This window comes from Convolutriloba macropyga, unplaced genomic scaffold, assembly GCF_964194025.1.
Source record: "Convolutriloba macropyga unplaced genomic scaffold, txConMacr16.3 SCAFFOLD_608, whole genome shotgun sequence".
NCBI lineage: Eukaryota > Metazoa > Xenacoelomorpha > Acoela > Convolutidae > Convolutriloba > Convolutriloba macropyga.
The window spans coordinates 24,785-48,080 of NW_027451176.1; the positions used below are offsets into that span (position 1 = coordinate 24,785).

At 31.4% G+C, this 23,296-nt stretch overlaps 1 protein-coding gene across 1 annotated transcript in view; it reads left to right on the top strand.

Annotated features, from left to right (window-relative positions):
• LOC142356448 (WD repeat-containing protein 19-like) overlaps nucleotides 1-23,296 on the top strand; it is a 71,195-nt gene that overhangs the window by 24,778 nt on the left and 23,121 nt on the right. The window contains exons 4-6 of the mRNA XM_075408362.1: nucleotides 2,573-2,713; nucleotides 7,040-7,129; nucleotides 8,852-8,976. Of these exons, the coding sequence (XP_075264477.1) occupies nucleotides 2,573-2,713; nucleotides 7,040-7,129; nucleotides 8,852-8,976 (356 nt within the window). The remainder of the gene's footprint in view (nucleotides 1-2,572; nucleotides 2,714-7,039; nucleotides 7,130-8,851; nucleotides 8,977-23,296) is intronic.

A 23,296-nucleotide genomic window follows, 5' to 3' on the forward strand; every position in this document is an offset into this window, starting at 1 on the left:
CCCTTGGTTCTCGTATTTTCTTTTGTATATAAGGAGTCATATGCTTTGTTAACTATCAAAGGTTCCTTTTAATTGCTCTCAAACTAAGTTTGTGGCAATTATTTTAGTCGTGTGGTATTTTTTGTTTGCGAATTTTCACTTGACCGGTTTTTTGTCTGACTTGACTATTCGTCCTCAAAAACGGGATAGACGGGTAGCGCATAGAGGGCATCAAGTTATAATAGAGCCTTTCATCTCACTAGTCTCAACGTATGCGATTCACTGAAACTGTTATGGAGACCTATACTTATGGTGTAGAGGGCGGTTCTTAGAGGTTGACCACGACCCCCCCCCCTCAACCCCGACCCCCTCTCCCTTTACATCGTTGAGGCCGTAAAGGGCTTGTGCAGCTGAAGACATCGCCTGTTGCCCCCATCGCCCCCTCCCGGTGCACCCACACCCCGCTACGCTCACTTCTCGCCCCTTCATTTAAGCTAAGGGTGGCCTCACTAAAACGTAGCTAGCTACTGACGAAGCGAACCGCTCTCTGGTTGCTTGCGAGCAATTCGTCCAAATTCAGTCGGTTATGTTTACTAAATTGTTGAAAGGCAGATTTTCAGTTCCTTGAATTGTAGTGCAGCACTTGTTTCGTCAAGATTTTTGTCACGATCGCTTTCACATCAAATCTGCTTATTTTTAAATCATTCATGCTATTTCGACATATTTTGTTACAATCGCGCTTACATCAAATCTGCTTGTTTTTAATTCGTTCACGCTATTTCGACCATCGTTTTTGTCTTTTGTTGGATCTTTTTCCTTGGTTCATTCGCGTGTTTGGGATTTTGATCATTTGTGACTTACCTCATTCTCATGAATGTTTTTCCTCGCTTTCAAAATGACTTTTGCTGGCTACATTTGATGGAGATTGGGTCAACTAAGTGTATGTCAATCTAACTGACGGCTGCTTGACTTCAGCTAATAGAACTAATAATACATATTTTAAAATGTCTTCTAATCCGAATTATGCCATCTCAACTCAGTGATTGGTTAAAAAAACTGAAAGTTTTAACGGTATCTTTTCATTATCTTTTTGAGACTACATGTCTACGAAGCTATTTTCTGGCAGTCCACGTGCTATGTTTTCCATTACAAGCATTTTATGCCTCAAAATTCTCTATCAATTCTATTTTGTGCCTAATTTAGTGATGTTGGCGGGAGGTTTTTCTGTTTTCCAGGCTTTTAAGTTTTTTCGTTGAAGTTTTTTTTCTTGTTGCTTTTTGTTTTTTTTTGTTCACAGCTAGCAACTGAGTGTTAACGATTGTTAGCTGTGAACAAGAAGCTAGATTTTGTTTTGCTTTTCTTAAACTGTATTTATGGAGCGCCTCAACAAAGAATCAGCATAAAATCTCCTTAGACCTTGAAATGTGTCCTGGGAAATAGCAAAAGAAGCCAAAATTTTCAGTTTTTTTTTTATTTGAAACAATTATATTAGTCTTGTGGTCTTTTCATGCGGTTTTTTGCTGGACCGTTTTTTTGTCTGGCGCTTTTAGCATTTTTTCCTCAGAAACTTGATAAACAGCTGAAGCCCAGGGAGCATTAATTTTTTGAGCAGCTCTCTTGGAGCATTAAGCTGGTGTGTTTCATTGTGTGAAGGGCGATTCTTGAGCTTAAGAGTTTAACCCCTGAGTCACTTCCCCTCCCACAAACCGTCGCGCTTTATCTGGTTGATACTGGTGACTAAATGGTCGAATGATTTTTTTATCATTATGCTTTAATCTCTTATTCTTAAGGTTTGTTTTGTTTGTTTTTCCTGTGTTTCGTGCCATCTAAGGTTTTTATCTTAACTTTTCATTGATTCAGATATCTGTTTTCTAAATTGAATTTTATTTCTGCTCTGGTATTTGCTTACGCTAGGTACCGATTTTTTCGTATCAACATTTCAGATAAAAGAGGAATAAGGGAGCTAGATTAAGGGATGCAATGACCATCTTTGTTCATATTCATTTTTTAAGTTTTGATATAAATTCAATAGTATAGTAATTTGTTAATTCCAAAATGTACTCTACCAACAAAAAAGGTTCATTAGAAATTGGGAGCTGTTTTTCTAAGCTTTTAACATTTACTCAGATAGCTTTTTGTGTTTGTTATATTTTGCCTTAGTTAAACAGTTTTTCGTTTACATAGGTTTTCAAAACTTTGCGTCACATTTTCTGACTTCTTGCAGGTTGTATTCTCATTATTATTCATCAATTGAGTTCAATAAATAGGCGCTCCGCAATGCAATTAGAATTGAAGACGCGGTTCAGGTTTAAACGCAAAAATGGAAATTTTAGATGCCCAATACATAATTTTATTCGTTCGACGCTATTCTGTTTTAATTTTGTCTTGTCGTTAACATTTTGTATTTTTTACACTCAACATCAGTCGACTTTCAATAGTCTAAGTTCTACTAAGGTCGTAGAGGTCTGAAACTGTAATCAATGTTAAAAAAATTTTAAAAAAACTTATTTTACTTAATTGTTTTAGGTCTTAATAAACTCTTTCCATCTTTTCAGGCATTTAGGGGTGGGGTAATTTACAAGTTTCATTTCAGGGGTAAAGTGGGTGAGCTGCTGCCCCACATAGCCTCCCCTAAGTTGCACCTGCAGTATGCGAAGGCGAGAGAGGCTGAGGGAAAGTACAGAGAGGCTATTCAAGCATACACGTCCGCGAAGGACTTCGACAACGTCATTAGGTACTTATTCACTCACTTTAAATAAACAACTGCTGTCTCGTTGTCCCTGCCCTGAGAAATCAGAAAAGATGCTTGTGAACGCAAATATACTGAACGGGCCGCCTAAAGATTGATCAGCATAAAATGTATTGAAATTTTAAAGAGTACAGCCTTAAAGATTGAACAAAGATTTAACTATTTTTGAGAGATGCTAAGCCGTCAAAATAACTATACCAACTCGAAAGGGAAATAAGAAGTTGCTAAAAGAGGCTATTCAAACACTAAATAAAATTTTTCAAAAAAGTGTTCCTTGTAAGCCCCTTTTTTAAAAACAAAAATAAATTCCAAAAAATACGGCCGAATGGACGGTTTTTGGAATTCATTTAGGTTCTTAAAAAGGGCTTAAAAGGGACAATTTTTCAAAAAAATTTTATTTAGTGTTTGAATAGCCCCTTTTAGCAACTGCTAAATTTTTTTAAAAGGGTTTTAGCATGTTCATGTTTGTTTGAAGCTTTATTGCAATTTTTAAACTAGGAGAAAATAATAGCCAGCTAAAAATTTTCAAAATACTGAGCATATCAGATCCTCTGGCCGTGCTGACACAATCGAAAAACTTCATGGCAAAGTTTTCAAGTAAGAAGCAAACATGATTAAAATATCAACTTTAAAGTTAGAATTTCATTTTTTTCTGCAAACTCTTATAGGACAGAGCTTTGATGAAGTATTTAAAGAAGAGGGTATAGGGCGAATTAATTCAACCAATGGGGTATAAATTGACAACTTTTTGCCGTTTTGTTTCTTACCAACCTCCTTTAGTGCTTAGCAATTTTTTTGCTCTTAAAGTGAATTTTCAATTAACTTTCAATGGCAAAAAATTTTGGCCCAAAGCCGTTGTTAGATATTTCAAGAAAATTCACTTTTTCTGGCGTCAGTTTGCGTCTATTCCTCTAGTTTATTCAAATTCTTCTTACAAAATTCCTGATCATGTCTTCAGGATTTGTTTTTTGCACTTTTCATTAACAAAATGATATTCGCGTTTTTACACAACTGTTACTTCTTATCCGATGCCCTCTGACGTGACCATAAAAAATTAACCCATCAATTTTGGTCACGAACGAGGAGGCTGAGTAATTTTCGTTTGCACATCGTGTTCCGACCAGGCTCATCCAAATTTTATACTTAAATGTCTGCCAAATGACGAAGGGGAAGAAAACTTTAAAAAAAACGAATTGTTCGAAAATAATAGGTAAATAAGCAGAAAAAATTGCTTTAAACTCAAACCTCTCAAAGATAATGCTGCATTGGAGAGCCGATGATACCTGCCATTATTAAGACTTTGAGACAAGAGAAAAAACAAAACAATACAACAAAAATACTATTCGCGATCAAACTCACTACCTATTTTTTTTAAAATAGACACTAACAAACAAAGCCCAAATTGCATCAGATAAAACCTAAACTAAACAAATCATTTCTTTACTTCACTTCAAAGTTGATCGCAACTGTCTTTAATGAGACTCGCTAAGAAATCGATAAAAAACAAGTATAAAAAGGATCAAAGTCATAACAACCATCAGCTTTCAACTTAAAATACTAGATAGACTTTTATGTAAGTTAGAAAGCCAGTGAAGAGACCGGTCGTTATTGTACCAATCACTTAGATCAAAAGAGCCGATGAGAATGTTATCATCGAGACAAGGAGACAAGATGAACAACAGAATCATTTAATCAGTACGAACCTTAATTACGACCAAAACTTAATCTTTATTCTGTTACAAACACTTTATAACAAAATCAAGAAATCATCAGATAAAATCAGACAAAAGTCTTAATAGCAGATGCAGCATCAGAAAAGCCCTAAATAGCATCAGAAAAAATTTATGTTTTTAAAAACAATTGATTTCAAAGTCAAAAATCCATTAGCTATCTACTGAACTTATCAATTATGTTAGTCTAAAACTCGACGAGAAGCCATGGGGAGCTATCATTATCCAGAATATGTTTCACTTGCTCTGTTCGTAAAGGCCAATGGAAACCGTCATTGATGTTGTAATGCGACAAGAAAACCAAAAAAGAAACACAAAAACGGGCAAATGTCCAGAAGTCTCATTTTTTTGAAAAAAGTTTGGAGCCTCAGAGAACACAGGGAAAGATTAATTAAAAAGCGGCCGTTGTATGGATTAAATATTTCATTTGAAAGAAGATGCGTTTGAAAGAGCTGTGTTGAATGATACTGTGCTACAGGATGGTTCGACGTTCAAAAATCCACTGCTTTTTTTCAAACAAAATATTTTCAAAAGACATAGTAGCCATATTCCACTTCAAAAATTTCAGACATGTTAACCTGTATCTCCATTGGAAGCAATTTGCACTTCTCATTGGTGGTGGCTGAGTCTTAAGAGTGCAAATTATCATTGAAAACAGGCAAACTTTAAAGTGGTGAATCCCTTATCACCCTAAGCTATCAACTGGGAAGATTAAGAGTGTTCACTTGGGTCTTATTTGAACGCCAGGGGCCCTTATTGTTCAGCGAAAATGCGATAAGGACAGTAAAGGAACCAAAAATCGTTGACCAATATCAAAAACTGATAAAAATTTTTATCAAAAAAGTTTCAGAGCCATAAATTCGTCAGTTGCAACAAAAATACAACAGATATTAATGTTTGCTTCATCACAGTTGAATGGACTTGTCAATAATGAGACTAGGTTACAAGTTGTCAAATAGAAGAATATAAGGGCCGGCGTTTAAAATGTCAACTAAATTTTTCGGAATTATTTCAATTGATTAACTCACAGATAACAACTGAAATCATTAAATAAGTTCATTCATGTCTCCAGTGCAGGCCAAAAAAGCCTGTACTCATCTGAAAACCTGTACTCAACTGAAAGCGTTATATAGGATCACTTATACCGTTTAAGGACATCAACTAAAATTTTACTTGTGATACTAAGTGATGATACTCCGAAAAGGACAAGTGCGGGAAAAACACAAAAATTCATTTTAAGTTTACGGAAACTCTTTACGTGATGTGACGTGATTACAAGTATACGCCGAGGCCATAAAACGATGAGTTGCTCTCTTAAAACACAATATATGATTATTGGGCCTCATTTTTAATTTAATAGAAGCTGTCAGTAATTGACGTTTGATATTGAACTATTAATTAAATTGAGCGAAAATTCCGGAAAACGGGAACAAAAACAGCGGATAGGATTCGAATGTTCGCAAAATTTTAAACCTGAATATCTGCCCAGAATAAAACTAAATTCGAAAAGAATTGTTTTTTTTTATATATTTTACGCTGGATGGGCTTTCTAGTGATGCCACTCTCACTTCTCTACGATTAATGTATCGAACGTCCAAAATTGATCGAACAATAAAAACCAGTTGAGCATATAGTTTCTCCAGCACTAAGTTTGCTCGGAACAAAAATATAAATTTCTGCCAATAGCCAATAAGTGCTTTGCTTCATTTTTGCGGCCCTTAAAACTTTAGAATAATGACATTAATTACAAGAGAAATTGCAGATCTATCCCTCCCACTTACGTGTCAACTTTTTGAGCGTACAAGTTTGACGCTTCTGTCTGCAGGCGTACGTGCTAATTATCTCTCAGTAAAGTGATATGTAGGAACATTTGTTAATGGGAATCATAAACGCTCTGCTTTAGGAATAGCTTACAACAAAAATTGCTTTCAATAAAATTTTGTAACGATTGAAGAATATCTGACGGGAGAAATGTACTTCACAGAAATCAATGATGGGAGAAATGACTCTTAATGGGAAAATACTTGTGATAGAAACTCTTCAAAAGAGAAATTGCTGACAATAATTTATTTAGAAAAATTACGATAAAAAATATTTAAAAATAAAAGGGCTACGCTTTTTCAATGTCTATCCGCTAAGTTAAATTTTTAATTATAACTTTCGACTTAATGTTTCCAGAATTACTCAGATTTCTCTAACTAGTTAAGCTTGCTGACTTTTTTCGTTTTTCTTAGCAAAACCGTTTCAATAATTTGTTCACGGTGCTGAATGAAAGTTTTAATTTAATAGGATCTTTTCTGCCCCCCCCCCCTCAGCTGAGTGGGCAACTAACTTTAACGCCCCAGGCACACATGCTATCTTTGACTTAGTAACATGCTTTATAACATCATATAAATTGAACTGGGAGGCTTAAGAATACTGGGGGGGATCCAAAATGGGCGTGTACAATTTGCCTTTGTGTGAATGCCTTTGATGCAAAATATCACTTCATTGATGTTTGTTTGTTTGTTTGTTTGTTTGTTTGTTTGTTTGTTTGTTTGTTTGTTTGTTTGTTTGTTTGTTTGTGTTTGTTTGTTTTTAGAATTCAAGTTGACCACCTGCAGAACCCAGAAGAGGCTGTCCGAATTGTGAGGGAAACTGGGTCGATCGAGGGTGCCAAATTAGTTGCCAAGTGAGTCTGAATTCATTCCAGCAAAAGTGTAGGTTCAAAATATATGTTTGGCGATTTTTTTTATGTCCTGTGCTGTCTCATAATGTTGCTTACAAACCCCATAATCTATACTAAGCGTCAACAGAAAACTGGCGTCTCGTAGTTGGCGTGTCCTGTTGATAATGATTGGGTTTTATTGGCTTGTTACAAATGTGAGGCAATTTCGTTTTTAAGCTTCTTTCAAATTGACATTATTTTTTTCCAGTTGCGTTTGATATGAAAGCTTGAATGGCAAATTTTTACTGTGAGTTAAAGTTTATCGGACGATTTTTGTTGACATCGTTTTTGTCGACATTTTGTGATGTAAACTTTTGTGATATTGACTCACTGGTTCTTTTTATCACAATGATTTTTTTTCGAGAGTTTATTTTGATTTTAAATATTTATAAAGGTGTCAGAACAATTTACCCTATTCCGTTTTACCCAATGCCATTATACCCAATGCCATTTTACCCAACCTGTCATTTTACCCAATGCCATTTTACCCAATGCCAACTTACCCAATTTACCCTATTGCTAAATCAACGAGAACGACTATTTAGCCGACTATAAAATAAATGGCCTGTGAGACTTGATATGAAACTATCACAACCGAACACGGGATTATATTGTCCGCAATTTTTTTAAATAATTCTTGTAATAGATACTGCTAATTTGTAATCGGATAATTGAACGAAAAGATCAGAGAGCATTGAGTAAAACGCATTGGGTAAAATGGCATTAGGTAAATTGTCATGTAACGATTTTTATACGGCTGGCTTTCAATGTAAAATTTTATTAGGAATTTATAACTAGTTTTTTTTTTCACAAGTTCTTTCGAGCAAAGATGTTTTTAATTGCTATGTTTTTTATTTGAATTAGTTTTTAAGTGATTGTTTCGATGTCAAATGCTCTTTCTAATAGATTGTTCTGAGCGGTGTCAATGAGCAGTGATCATTATTTTAATGTGTGCTGGTCTTGGTCGCTAGTTCCGTCAAAGCTGAAAATATGAATTTGAACCTAATTTGAATTGCCTGTTCTTTTCAATAGCCACAAAGCGATAGCTTGGGCTGTTATTGGCCTTCTCTTGGTTATTCTACAATTCAAAGAATTTTAATTATATTGGGGCGAAGTCAAATTGAGTTGATGATTCGAGCAGTTGACTTTGATTATCAGGGTTTTTTGTCGTGAAATAAGTTTGATTGACAGTTTCGTTCAACGGAATGGGATTTCAGACTTTTTTAAGACATTTTTTATTGAAACGATATGAAATGGACTTGGTTGGCCTGTTTTCAATGTGAGTTATTCTTGGTTGTCAGTTTTTTTTAATTGCGAAATTATTTTAATTGACTAGTTTGTCAAGTGATCATTATTTTAATGTGTGCTGGTCTTGGTCGCTAGTTCCGTCAAAGCTGAAAATTTGAACTTGAACCTTATTTGAATTGCCTGTTCTTTTCAATAGCCGCAAAGCAATAGCTGGGGCTATTGAAACAATTTTAATAATTGTTATATTGTGTGAGCATTTTGATAATCTCGATCACATGAATTCTTCCGATTTTTTGTGAATTGATTTTCATTTGCAGGTTTTGGAGTGATTTGATTTTGATCAGCAGAATAGATCCAATTGTTTTTAATTGACATTCTCTTTTTGTGAAATGACTTTGATGAGGAGTTTATATTGATATGCCATGATTTGACTTCCAGGTTCTTCGTGCGGATGAATGACATGGAGAGTGCGATTCAGTTCCTGGTCATGTCCAAGTGTCACGATGAGGCCTTTCAACTGGCTTCCAGTCACCACCACATGAAGACATACGCATCCATACTAGGTCAGTCGATACTCGATAAGAGTGCACGTCGTTGGATATCATTACATTTCTGAAAACCAAAATGAACATTTGCGCTACTAACAAAAATCGGATCTTTTCTGTTTCGGCCCCCCAGCTTAGTGGGGTGATATTTTTTAAGCCCCCCAGGCGCACGGGCCATTTTTTACATAGCAACCTGCTTTATAACAACATATAATTTGTAACTGGGGGCGTAAAAAACGCTGGGGGGCCAAAACAGAAGAGATCCAAAAATTCAAATCATAGACCTATTGCAGTGAACTGAAATTGTGTTGCGGGTTTTTGAGTTATAATCAAAATTTGCCGTTAATAATACAATCCATATAACCGAATTAAATATGATCTTGGGCGTTAATTTCAAAGATTTTTCCCATTAGAAGTCTCATAATTCTTTTGTTCAAGTTTTCACTCATCTTTTTACACGTATTCACACGTGTTTGAATAATGTAAGCTATCGGCTGGTGACAACTGAGCAAAGAAATGCAATTTTTGGGAAAATGCTTTGGGTTTTAAGGCAAGCTTCTGGGTAATTTTTTTGGAAGCCCAGTACTGGGAAAATTGAGCGTTTTAATTTGATCTGGGACATTGAAGCAATTATTATAAATGTGTGAGCCTTTTTTAAAACCAACGTTCGCTCGACGGTTTTTAGGTTTTGTTGGAGAACATCATTTCGCTGGACTAGGAATGATTTGATTTCTCAGATCAATTCTGTTTCGCCCCCCCCCCCCCCCCCCAATGTTTTTTATGACCCCCAGTTACAAATGATATGTTGTTATATAGCACGTTAATATGTAGTAAAATAGCACGTGCGCCTGGGGTCATCACAAAATTTCTCCAATCTACCCACCCACTCTTTAAAGTGCCCCGACTGTCATTGGGGAGTAATTCGTCCGACCTTAGTCGCTTTTTGTTTGTTTCTAGTCAAACGAGAGAACTATTTTTTATAGAAGCTCGTTGAGGTCAGTATTTTTGCGAATAATTTAGGCTGCATACGATGAGAGGCATCTGGTTATGAGTTTGGTTGACAAAATCCAAATCGGAACTGTGTAAAAAGAAATATTCAACTATCGCCAATAGTTATCGCAGTCGATTATTTAGTTAATCTTCTCTATCACCTTTTAGATAACTTGACATTAAGTGATCACATTTAACAGTGATCACCTAATGTGCTTACTGTTTGCTCCATTTTGTGAGGTCATCGGACCTTAAAGACATGAACAATGACACAGCCTTCCTATCCAATTGCGGAATTATTTCAAGTTTTCAATTCAAAGCGACGCATTTCGGCGGAGCAAAAATATTATCTTCAATGGCTGAGAGTAATGTGTATATGGTGGCCTCCGGGCCCCCGAGCCATGGAGACATATACACATATTACTCAAATTTTCCATTTTTCATATTTACCTTATTTTGACTGATATTTACACAAAAATTTTTTTTCTTGTAATTTTTTACTTGATTTAGAAGAAATAATATAAAAAATAATTTAATATATGTGGTCATACAAATATTATAATAATATAATAATTTATTATTTGTTCTCATACCAATATTATAATTCAACGAAGTTCTTTTGCAAATTCACTGATAGAACCTAAACTCACCATTACTATCTTTAATACCTTTATCATCAAATGGATCTATAGCTATTTTATATTGTTCTTTTGTTTCTAAATTATGCCTTTTGCTATCAATAGTATAATTAGTTACATATTTACTTTTACCTTCATATATAGCATTAGTATAATCTTCTAAATTAATTTGGTTTCTAATAGTAGCCTTAGTTATTCCTTTTAACTTTTTCTCTTCTTCTCGTTTAACAGTATTGTAACAATATGCTTTAGCTTTAAGGAAACAAGCTTCCATAATAGTATCATTAGGTATTTCATCTTTCATCTTACCTAATTCATTATTATGCAATATACCTTGTATCTTATTCATTTCTTTTTCTATAGTACTATCCAATGGAACATTTATGTTTATAAATATACTATCAGTATCTGTGTAATGATAACTCTTTCTCAAAGTAATCATATATGGCTTTATACATGAATAGTTTAGCTTTTTCTAATATAACAAATCCAATATAATTAAACTTATCTAATTTAACATTACCTCTTGTTTTATGTACAGCTACTAGATCATCATCAAACTCTACAGCATATTTAAAACTAATATTTTCTACTAATTTAATATATCTATCTACATCATTAACTAACTCTACATCTTGTCTATTATATACATTTTCTATTGTTTTTCCATAAAAGGCATTATTCATTAGTTTAAAGAATACATCTCCAAATTTATCACCCTTAGCTTTAGCTTCTTTTCTTTTCTGAATATTGAACTCTATATAAGGTTTTAACCATTCACTCTTATTATATTCTAATTTTTGTTTAATTGTAATATCTTCCAATTTTAAACCATGATCTAAATACCAATCTAACATCTCTCCATCTATTACACAGTTTTCTTTATCTTTTAACTTTAGCATTAACTTCTCATTAGGTTTATATCCTTTCTTTTTATTTTCATTTTGATAATCTGTAAACTGATCAATATTTGCTTTTGTCTTTTCAGGAATGAATGGATATTTCTTTGTTTTCTGTCTCAACTCATCATTATACTTTATATCAATTGTATAGATGTATCCAGTATTAGAGCTAGATTTAGTGTATGCCAGATCTTCACATACTCTGATCTCACCAGTAGGTAAAGGTTGTACCATAGCAGAAGCATACAATGAGTTGAAGTCTAAATACTTTAAATAATTCTCTGTCCCTGTATACTCAGGATCTATTTCTTTATTTTTACATTTTACATGACAATTACCTAATACTGAAGCTAACCCACCTCTTATACCGTGTTGTATTGTATCATAAATATTAACTGTATTTTCTTTATAATACTTAAGCCAAACAATATTATATTTCAACCCACACAACCAGGTTAACCCAGGAGTAGAATAAGTGTAACATGGATCTATTTCATAATATTCTAAACACATAGCTCTAAATTTCTCAAATACATCAACTGATAACAATACATCTGTTTTAAGATATAACATCATATAATCCTTTATTGTCTCACATTTAGTATCTTTCCAACAATCAATTGCTTGCTTATATTCTTTATCTGTAATATCACTTTGTTTCAACTTAGAATAGAATGCTTCCTTAGGTGGTAGTGCTGTTTCATGTAGTTTATCTATACTATCAAACCATTCATATGGGAATATACCTTTACGTCTTTCTAAGCCACATTTATTTAATGTTATACATTCTTCATTACTCAATGTCTTACTTATGGCATCTTAGCTAAGTGGATGGAAGAACCTAAACATATCTAATGCTTTAACATAACCCATATCAATACTAATATAATTCTCATCAGATTTAGTTAATACTTTAACTCTGGTCTTCTTTGCTAGTTTAGTTATAAATAGGTGATTATCATAATTAGAAGAATTAAATGCATACATTGGTACAATATTATTCTTAGCTTGGAGGTTACATTTATTGTGAGCATATCCTCTAAATTTACCATTTAGATGATCATGATCTCTAACAACGTCTTCACCCATTTCCTCATTACAATAATAACATATACTATATAACGGAGTAATAGTCTCTTCTTTCATTGGAATATTTATACTAAATATATCTTTAAATAATTTATTGTAATAATCTACTCTTTCTACAAACAATTCAACTACTTTTTCTCCACAATAACATTCATACTTATCTTCTAATATATCAGGATAGTCACTTCTTAAATATAATCCATATGCAATAGGTAAGTGTTTCCCATTTTTTATTATACATTCAAAATCATAATACATAGCAAATGGTACTCTATTCTTATGATGGAACTTATCAAACTTCAGATATTCATCTTTATGGAATGTTCTTCTTCCAGTATTATTACACATCTCTAAATGTTTATTTAATGCATCTTCTGTTCTAAATGATACACAACACTTCAGACATGGATAACATTTATGTTTAGTTGATTTTCTTAATAGGAATGATACATCTTTACATAGGAAGTAATGATTATCCCAAAATAATATATTACATCCTTTAGAATCATTATGATTGATTAATACAGGATTAATAGTTTTATTTTTAATTAGATTAAATACATTAAATAATACTTTATCTTTATTTAATTCTTGTATTTTCTTTAAATGATAATAATCATATGGAGGTGTAACCCCATTTGGTAATTTTATCTCATCAATATATTCTGGTTTATTATAATTACTAACTCTATAGGAATGATCTTTAGCAGGATGTAGATAAGCAATTAAACACCACAATAGACATTTGTTATCAGTATTCTTTATATTAAGTATATATCTAGATGTGAATGGTAACTCAGTAGTACATCCACCAGTAGGATAAAACCTGTGTATATACATAGTTCTTTTGATAAATCTTTGCATACTCCATCCAGATTGATTCATCTCTTGTTCTTGCATTCTAGTCTCTAGTTCACTATTCAACATATCCAAATCATTAGGACCATTATATTGTCTAGTCATTAGTCTAAATGTGAATTCGTTTTCTTCTATTTGATCATCTGTAGGTTTTGTATACTTAACTACATCAAAGGTGTTAAACTTAATATATGGATGTATATTATGCAATGACTCTAGTATGTTCAAGAATTTAGGATCTTCATGATCACTACTCGTTATTATTATTTGATTATGCTTCATGTTATGATCTAATCCTAATTCATTTACTTTCTCTCTCCACTTTCTATCAGTAAGCTTTTTCTGTTTAACCTTTTCTTTATGATGATCTGATTCATTGTGTTCATTTTTATTATCATATCTAGTATTACATATACCACAATAACCTGAACTGTCTCTATCATTATCATTATCTTTAGTTATTCCTACAACATTATCTAGATGCATCTTTGTTTTAAAATGTTGTTCCACACTATATTGACTTAGACTAGTCTTGCATGTTATACAATCAAACTTATCTCCATTTTTTATTATCTCTCCATCATTTAGTTTTACATTATTCTTATGTTTTAATGTTGTCACATGTTTATTATAAGCAGTATTGTTATCAAGATACATATCACAACTATCACAATACTTTATTCCCTCTAGTTCAGAATACTGTTCATTTATCTTTTGCTCTATATCTTCATTAGTAAATTTTATTCCATCCTCATTAGCACTCTCAATAATTTTATTTCTATTGTATAATCGTACATTCTTTTTATGTTTAAGTGATTGAGTGTGTCTATGAGAATTCTTTTGAGTTAACTCTTCATTACATTCTTCACATTTAAACTTATTTGTTTTAGGCTTTTGGACATAGACAAAATCATCAGATGAATCTCTATCTGAATCTTTAGATTGATCAATGAAACTGTTTCGCAGATCTAAGTCTTTAGACTGATCAGTGAAACTGCTTCGCAGATCTAAATCTGGATGATATTTAGCCTCAGCCTCAAGCATTAGATTTTTCATATCCTCACTCCTTTGTTTTGTTTTAGCAACCTGTTTATCATGCAACTCTTTTACTTCTTCATTTACCTGATTAAACCTTCTGATTGCTTCTAAACCTTTTTCTGCTTCCCTCTTTTGTTCTTCTTTATCTTCAGGTTTGATTTCTTCCCTTGGTTTGTTTTTGTTTTTTAACATTTGGATAGCTGTACTACTATCACTAGATTGAGTTTGTCCACCCCCAAATTGGACTTGTCCATGAGATTGAGCTCGCTCACTTACAGATTGGACTTGCTCACTAGTGGAATGAATGTAACCGGTATAATCTTGTTGATTCATTTTTATATACCAAATTCTGAAATAATATTATTTATATATCTTTTCAATACTATAAAAATGATTAGCATCAATTGTGATAAATGTAAAAATAAGGCATGGTGTTGGTGTCGCGACGATTGTCAGAGTAAACCATTCCAATGTTTTGTATGTAAGGAAATTATAACATATAGAGAGGGACAAGATCATTTGAGTAAGCATCATAATGATCCTAATCAATATTTAGTATGCAGAATGTGTCAAGTAAATAAACACATCTCTCAGTATAGATTTAAACATTTCTATTGTAGGTTATGCATATATCTCCATAGATATAGGTTTCATCATACAAGAGAAAGATTCTTAGAACATGCAAAGAAATATAATATCAGCGAAGCTGGTTCCCAGATTGAAGTAAAGCTATAACTAATTATAATAAGTTTATTAAAGAATTAATAATTAATGATGATAGAAAGTTTATTGAAGCCGCTATTAGATTATATAATGCATTGTGATAATTATTTTTATAAAAATGACTAAACTAGAAACACTTATAGAATTAAATTATTTAGAAAAACAAAACAGAAAGAATAGATTAGAAGATAAATTAAAACAACAAGAATATTATGGTGAAATAGAAGAGTTATTTGGTCCTTTAACTAAAACACTAAATGCAAACAATGAAACATGGCTAGCTCATAATGAACAAACGTTAAGAGCAATAGATTGGCAAAATCAAGAGTTGGATAAACAAACTAAGATGATTGAACAAGCTGGTTTTCAGATAGGAGAAGCCGCTTCTCAAATGGGTGAAACCGCTTCACGGATCCAGGAAGCTGATTCCCAGATCAGTGAAAACACTTCTAAGATTAATGAAACGTTAAAGGGGACCATAGAGGAAACTCAAGAAATAGCACCAGTTTTTGTTGATACAAAGATAGCCAAGAATCTTCATAAAATGGGTACTCAAACTAATCCTCAATTAAAATTAAATCTTGTAGATTTGCCTACTAGAAGATACAAAATGAATGGTGTTGATATAACCCTAGAGCAGGGTGCATTTTTAGTTAGGGATAATATATACGAATTCTCAGAAGGATTTATTGAATTTCTCACTAACCCAAATGTAACATACAACGATGATATCGAAGAAGATGAAAACAAATTAAAAGGTTTTTAAAGGATATTAGATATGATTTAGGAAAAGGGGATAAGAAAAGCGCTAGATATAGAACAATAAAACGTATAATGGAAGTAAGAGATGATATATTTGGCAGAGGGTTAGTTACCAACCAGCAAAGTTGTCACCACTACGTGGACCCAAATAATTTAGTAGAAAGATTAGAATTATTAATACTAGAAACAAAAGCTGGTCATGACGGATTATATGATGAAATGCTAGATATATCTAAGCAACTATTATCTATGAATATTATTAATCAAGAACAACTAGATAATTTTGTTTTTAACTATGGTAAATAAAGGGTAAACCTGACTACGCGCATAATGATGGATAAACAACAACAACAACAACTCCTAGCTAAAGAAGTATTCAACCCCCAAATAACAAAGTTTAGACGAGAAAGAATAATACCATTATATAAAGATGAAACATGGTCAGCTGATTTAATTGATAAGTCATCTTTAAGTAAATACAATAATAATTATAAGTTTATATTAACAGTTATAGATATATTCACAAAATATGCATGGGCTATTCCATTAAAGAATAAATCTGGTTTATCTATAACTAATGGCTTTAAATTAGTATTAGGCGAAAATCCACAAGGTGGCTCTGAAAGTAGAAAACCAGAAAAGTTATGGGTAGATAGAGGTAGTGAGTTTTACAATAAAACATTTAAATCTTTACTTAAGGAATATGAAACAGAACTATATTCTACTTATAGTGATTTAAAAGCTGTGTTTATAGAGAGATTCAATAGAACATTATTACACATAATAAATAAACCAATGTTCATCAATGGTGATGGTAATTGGGTAAATATATTAAATGATGCAGTCTTAACATATAACAATAACATTCATTCAACAATTAATATGACACCAGTTGATGCTTCTAATAATCCTTTATTGAAGCCGCTATTAGATTATATAATGCATTGTGATAATTATTTTTATAAAAATGACTAAACTAGAAACACTTATAGAATTAAATTATTTAGAAAAACAAAACAGAAAGAATAGATTAGAAGATAAATTAAAACAACAAGAATATTATGGTGAAATAGAAGAGTTATTTGGTCCTTTAACTAAAACACTAAATGCAAACAATGAAACATGGCTAGCTCATAATGAACAAACATTAAGAGCAATAGATTGGCAAAATCAAGAGTTGGATAAACAAACTAAGATGATCGAACAAGCTGGTTTTGAGATAGGAGAAGCCGCTTCTCAGATGGGTGAAACCGCTTCACGGATCCAGGAAGCTGGTTCCCAGATCAGTGAAAACACTTCTAAGATTAATGAAACGCTAAAGGGGACCATAGAGGAAACTCAAGAAATAGCACCAGTTTTTGTTGATACAAAGATAGCCAAGAATCTTCATAAAATGGGTACTCAAACTAATCCTCAATTAAAATTAAATCTTGTAGATTTGCCTACTAGAAGATACAAAATGAATGGTGTTGATATAACCCTAGAGCAGGGTGCATTTTTAGTTAGGGATAATATATACGAATTCTCAGAAGGATTTATTGAATTTCTCACTAACCCAAATGTAACATATAACGATGATATCGAAGAAGATGAAAACAAAATTAAAAGGTTTTTAAAGGATATTAGATATGATTTAGGAAAAGGGGATAAGAAAAGCGCTAGATATAGAACAATAAAACGTATAATGGAAGTAAGAGATGATATATTTGGCAGAGGGTTAGTTACCAACCAGCAAAGTTGTCACCACTACGTGGACCCAAATAATTTAGTAGAAAGATTAGAATTATTAATACTAGAAACAAAAGCTGGTCATGACGGATTATATGATGAAATGCTAGATATATCTAAGCAACTATTATCTATGAATATTATTAATCAAGAACAACTAGATAATTTTGTTTTTAACTATGGTAAATAAAGGGTAAACCTGACTACGCGCATAATGATGGATAAACAACAACAACAACAACTCCTAGCTAAAGAAGTATTCAACCCCCAAATAACAAAGTTTAGACGAGAAAGAATAATACCATTATATAAAGATGAAACATGGTCAGCTGATTTAATTGATAAGTCATCTTTAAGTAAATACAATAATAATTATAAGTTTATATTAACAGTTATAGATATATTCACAAAATATGCATGGGCTATTCCATTAAAGAATAAATTTGGTTTATCTATAACTAATGGCTTTAAATTAGTATTAGGCGAAAATCCACAAGGTGGCTCTGAAAGTAGAAAACCAGAAAAGTTATGGGTAGATAGAGGCAGTGAGTTTTACAATAAAACATTTAAATCTTTACTTAAGGAATATGAAACAGAACTATATTCTACTTATAGTGATTTAAAAGCTGTGTTTATAGAGAGATTCAATAGAACATTATTACACATAATAAATAAACCAATGTTCATCAATGGTGATGGTAATTGGGTAAATATATTAAATGATGCAGTCTTAACATATAACAATAACATTCATTCAACAATTAATATGACACCAGTTGATGCTTCTAATAATCCTGATAAGGTTAAATACACTTTTAATTTTAAGAATATTAAGCCAAAATTTAAAGTTGGTGATTATGTTAGAAACGCAGATAAACGTAATATCTTCTCTAAAGGTTACACTTCTAATTGGAATAGAGAACTGTTTAAAGTTAATGAAGTTCTAAAAACACAACCACCAACATATAAAATAGAAGATATTAATGGAGAGATAATAGAAGGTAAATATTACGAACAGGAATTATTAAAATCCGAGTTTGAGTTCGAATCCAATAATAAAGTTTTAGAATCATTAAATATAGATATTTTTTAATATAAATAATGACAAGAAATAGATTTAACCAGGCTAAAAATCAATCAGGGAACTCACTTCTCGGATTAACATCAACAAACAACCTAACACTAAGTAAGGCTCGTGGGTTATTCCTAGAAGATAATATTGACATGAAGGATACCTATAAAATTACAAATGTACATCCTCCGTTAGATGAAAAGGATGTGGTTAATAAAGAGTATTGTGACAATAACTTATTATCCTCTTCTAATAAAATAGAAATTTTAAGTAGAAACATAACTGAACTAAGAAAAGGTGATTTTGATAAAGTTACAACTAAAACATTACAACTAAATGAAACACAAGTTAATGAAAATCTAATTAAAGAATTCATTAAATCAGCAAATGAAGTCACAAATACTGTTAACTTTTGTAATAAAGTTGCTGCTGATACTATCTCTAAATATAATCAATTAAAACAAGAATTTGATAATAATAAATTTAATCAAAATATTCCTAACATACATTTAGATGATATGTTTACTAATGGTCTAAGGGAAATGAAAGAATACAATAAATCTCTTAGAGGTGTTATAGTACAATATATAATTTCTATACTTTTACGAAGTAAGTTACTTGATAATAAAGAGCAAGATAGACTTGAGATGCATTATGGATTTAAACAAGAAGATATAACGAAAGAAATAGAAAGTTTTTTTACTAATGAAAATGAGTCAGCCAACAGCACCGAGTGAGAGCTTACTGTATCCAGATTTATCATCAGTATCAGAACGGTTGATGCGCGAAGCTGCTGCTGTCAATGAACAGCAGATAAATGAAAAGATTCAAGCTAATAATAAATTTAACAACAATATTAACATTATAAAAGATATTAGAAATTATTATGAAACTGAAACTAATAATTATGATAAGAAGTTAAGTAGATATAAAAATTATATTAACGTAGCTGAGATAACAGAAATACTATTATCATCAATTGCAAAAACAGCAACAACAACATCAGTTGCATTAACAGGTATAGGATTACCTTATTCTATACCCACAGCTTTTGCTACAGCAACTGTTTGTGGTTCATTATCAAAAACAATTAATACTAAAATAAGAAATAAAATTATAAAGTATTCACAAATGTATATTCTAGCTAAACAGTTTAGTGATAAATTTAATAAACTATATACTAAATCAATGAATGATAATAAAATAGATAATGATGAATATAATGAATTAGTCAAGGTATATGAGGATTATAAGAAGAACAAGAAAAATAAATTAAGTGTTTTTTTAAACTAAAGTTATTAGTGTTTAGTAATAACAATGTCTTTAGTAATAATAATATTAGTATAAATATTTACCGATAATCGTAATCATAAACATAAACATAAATATAATCATAATCAAATAATTATCTTTTCTTTGTACCTAAGTATAAACCTCTTCCTTTTTGTACTACCTTTATACCTTCACCAGTAGTTGCAAATTTAATTAAATCAGGTGTGGCTGATAAAGCAGCTCTAGGGTTTCTAGATGCCGCTGCAGTTCCTATTTTACTTGCAATCTCTAATGCTCTTATTGGATTATTAGCAACTTTCTTTCCAAAGTTAACTGTAGCTCTACCAACACTTTTAAAGAAATCTTTCAATCCCTCTGCTTCTATTGTTGCATCAGATACTGTCATTGATTTATTTCTATTACACTTAACACAATTACCTTTTAACATCTTAGTTCCTTTGGCTGAGATAACTCCTCTAATGTTATTAGTGCCACTATAATGTCTGCCACCAACACAATATGAATTGGTTTTGAACTTATTTAAAAGACTCATTTCTATATATAAAAAATAATGGAAGTTAAAAAGTATAATCCTTTTGTTGTTAAGACTAAGCCTACGGGTTTCACCCGCGAGCGAAGCTCGAAGACTAAGCCTAAGATTAAACCCAAACCACAAACTAAACTTGAAGCTAGAGGCTTATCTCTAGAGAATAAAAAGAAATTAGATACTATTTATGCTAAAGGTTTTGTTAAGACTAGTAGGAAACAATGATAAGGACTTTAATTATAATTATATCTATGATATGATATCAACCATCTTATTACCATCACTACTAACACTAATAACCTTTCTAGTTAATACTAATGCATGACATATAACATCGGCAACTGCAGCACTAAATTTAAAATTAAGTTGTATTGGTTGTGGACCTATATGATCACTTTGATATCTAGTATCAAATACATATATTCTATAACTACTTTTGAATGTTCTATGATTTATATACGATTTTATATTATATGGTAGCCCATTATAATCTTTATTAAAGCTAACAATCTCTTTAAAAGCCTCATTATAATTATTAGTGCCATAATTAATATTCATTCTATCTTCGGGATAAAACTCACTACCAATCTTACAATAACATTCAGTAACATTCATTATATGAAAGGTACTTGCATCATGAGTTTGTTCATTAACATTATTATTTTCAAAACCAACTATTATATATTGTGGTCTTTCCATACCACTTTCCATACCTAGATCAAACAAGAAATTAGTAGCATTAGGTACGTTCTTATAAAATGTTTTTCTTTCATAATAACCGAAGTCTATATTATTCTTTTTATTTAATCCTTTCTGTACAATAATTCTATTGTCATTACTAGGATCAATACTAGGCACACACCATGATATATCTCTAATTTCTATATTACCATCATTAGCTGCTGCATCAGCACCAGCATTAATTCTATATAGAGCTCTATCATTATTATTTCTTTTTAATAGTAGTTTAAATCCTAAACCATATATAATCTTTTTTAAATCATTCACAAAACCAAATAGATCACTCATCTTAACCATCATATACATATGACCTCGTTCTGCAGCAATATGGTCACCTTTAAGTTGACTATCTTAAAGTTGACCTTTAAAGTTGACTACCTTTAAGTTGACGTGTATATTTAAATGATTCTCTTCTCTATTGAGTATAATATTAATGTTAGTATTGATTGTATTCATTGTTGCCAGATTATTTGGTTTATACTTTATAATCTTACTTTTGTGTATATCATTATTATAACCATAAGTTGCATCCAAATTAAAATCCATTTTTATAAACCAAAAAGTTTAACTATAATTATAACTATAGCTATGACTATAACTATGACTATGGGGCTTCACAGATGTTTCACCATAACCAAAGCTATCAGGGAACCTGCTTCGCAGATAATTATAACTAGAAATATAATCTTATATTTGAATATAAAAAAATGACAGACAATTTAATCTTATGGGAACTACAAAAGATACATGAAGCTTTAACTAAAACTAAGGAAGAACACACACTTAACTTTAGAATGATAAAGCCAACAGAAAAGTTTGACTTTAGTGAACCTATACTTAATAAAACAAAATTAGGTTTAATTAGTTTATCAGTTTATAACTCAGTGTTTAATGTGAATAGAATGAACAATCAACTCATATATGATACCCAAGGTGAAACATGGTCAAATGCCCGTCTTTTAGGTATTACACCAGGTGCATATGAATTATATGAAATAGCAGAATTAATAAAAGAAGAAACTAATGGCAATGTTATAATAGAAATTGATAAGAATACAATGAAAAGTTTAATGGAAGTAAAACAAGGTGCAATTAACTTTGACATAGAAAATTCAATAGCCCCATTACTAGGATTTAGAAAAATAGTTTATAATAAAGGTAAATATACATCTCAGAAAATTGTTGATATTATGGGTTTTAGTAATATTAACATTCATTGTAATGTGATATCTGGTGTTAAAGATAATGGTAAGGATACAGACATATTATATACTTTTAATCTAACTGAACCACCAGGTTACTTGATAAATATTATACCAACTAATATCTTATATCAAAATGTAACTAAAGATAGAATAGAATATATAGAGTTTCATATTAAAGATGAGCATGGAAGACCTATAGACTTTAATGATGATGTATTAAGTTTTACTTTACATCTAATATAGTTAGCAGACCGACGGTCTGTTTGATTTAGTTACAGACTTAGACTTAGACTTTACTTAGACTTAGGCTTAGACATAGTCATAGATTTAGACTTAGACTTACACTTAAACTAAACTATAAAACTCTCCGATCCCAATTAATTCTTAGTTTACCATTAATATTTTTATTTTTAGTTATATCAATGACAATGTAATTATAAGGCTCTTTCCATACCTTATTACATATATTAGCAAAATCATTATAACTAAGTTCCACATTATTAAAGAAATCTTGATATATAGATATGAGGGCTTTACCTCTCTGTTCAAATAAAATAAATAGATTACAGTTCTCTCTAACACTCTGCCTATCCAGAGAGAACAGGTTTTGATTAAGATATATCATATTACAATTATTTTGTCTACCCCTACAAAAGTATTCATTAATAATTGGTTCTTTGGCTCTAACATCATCGAATATCATTAGTTTTTTTTAATCTTTGGGTAGTTTATCAGATGGTGAATCTTTTATATCTTTAATAAATTCTACATTT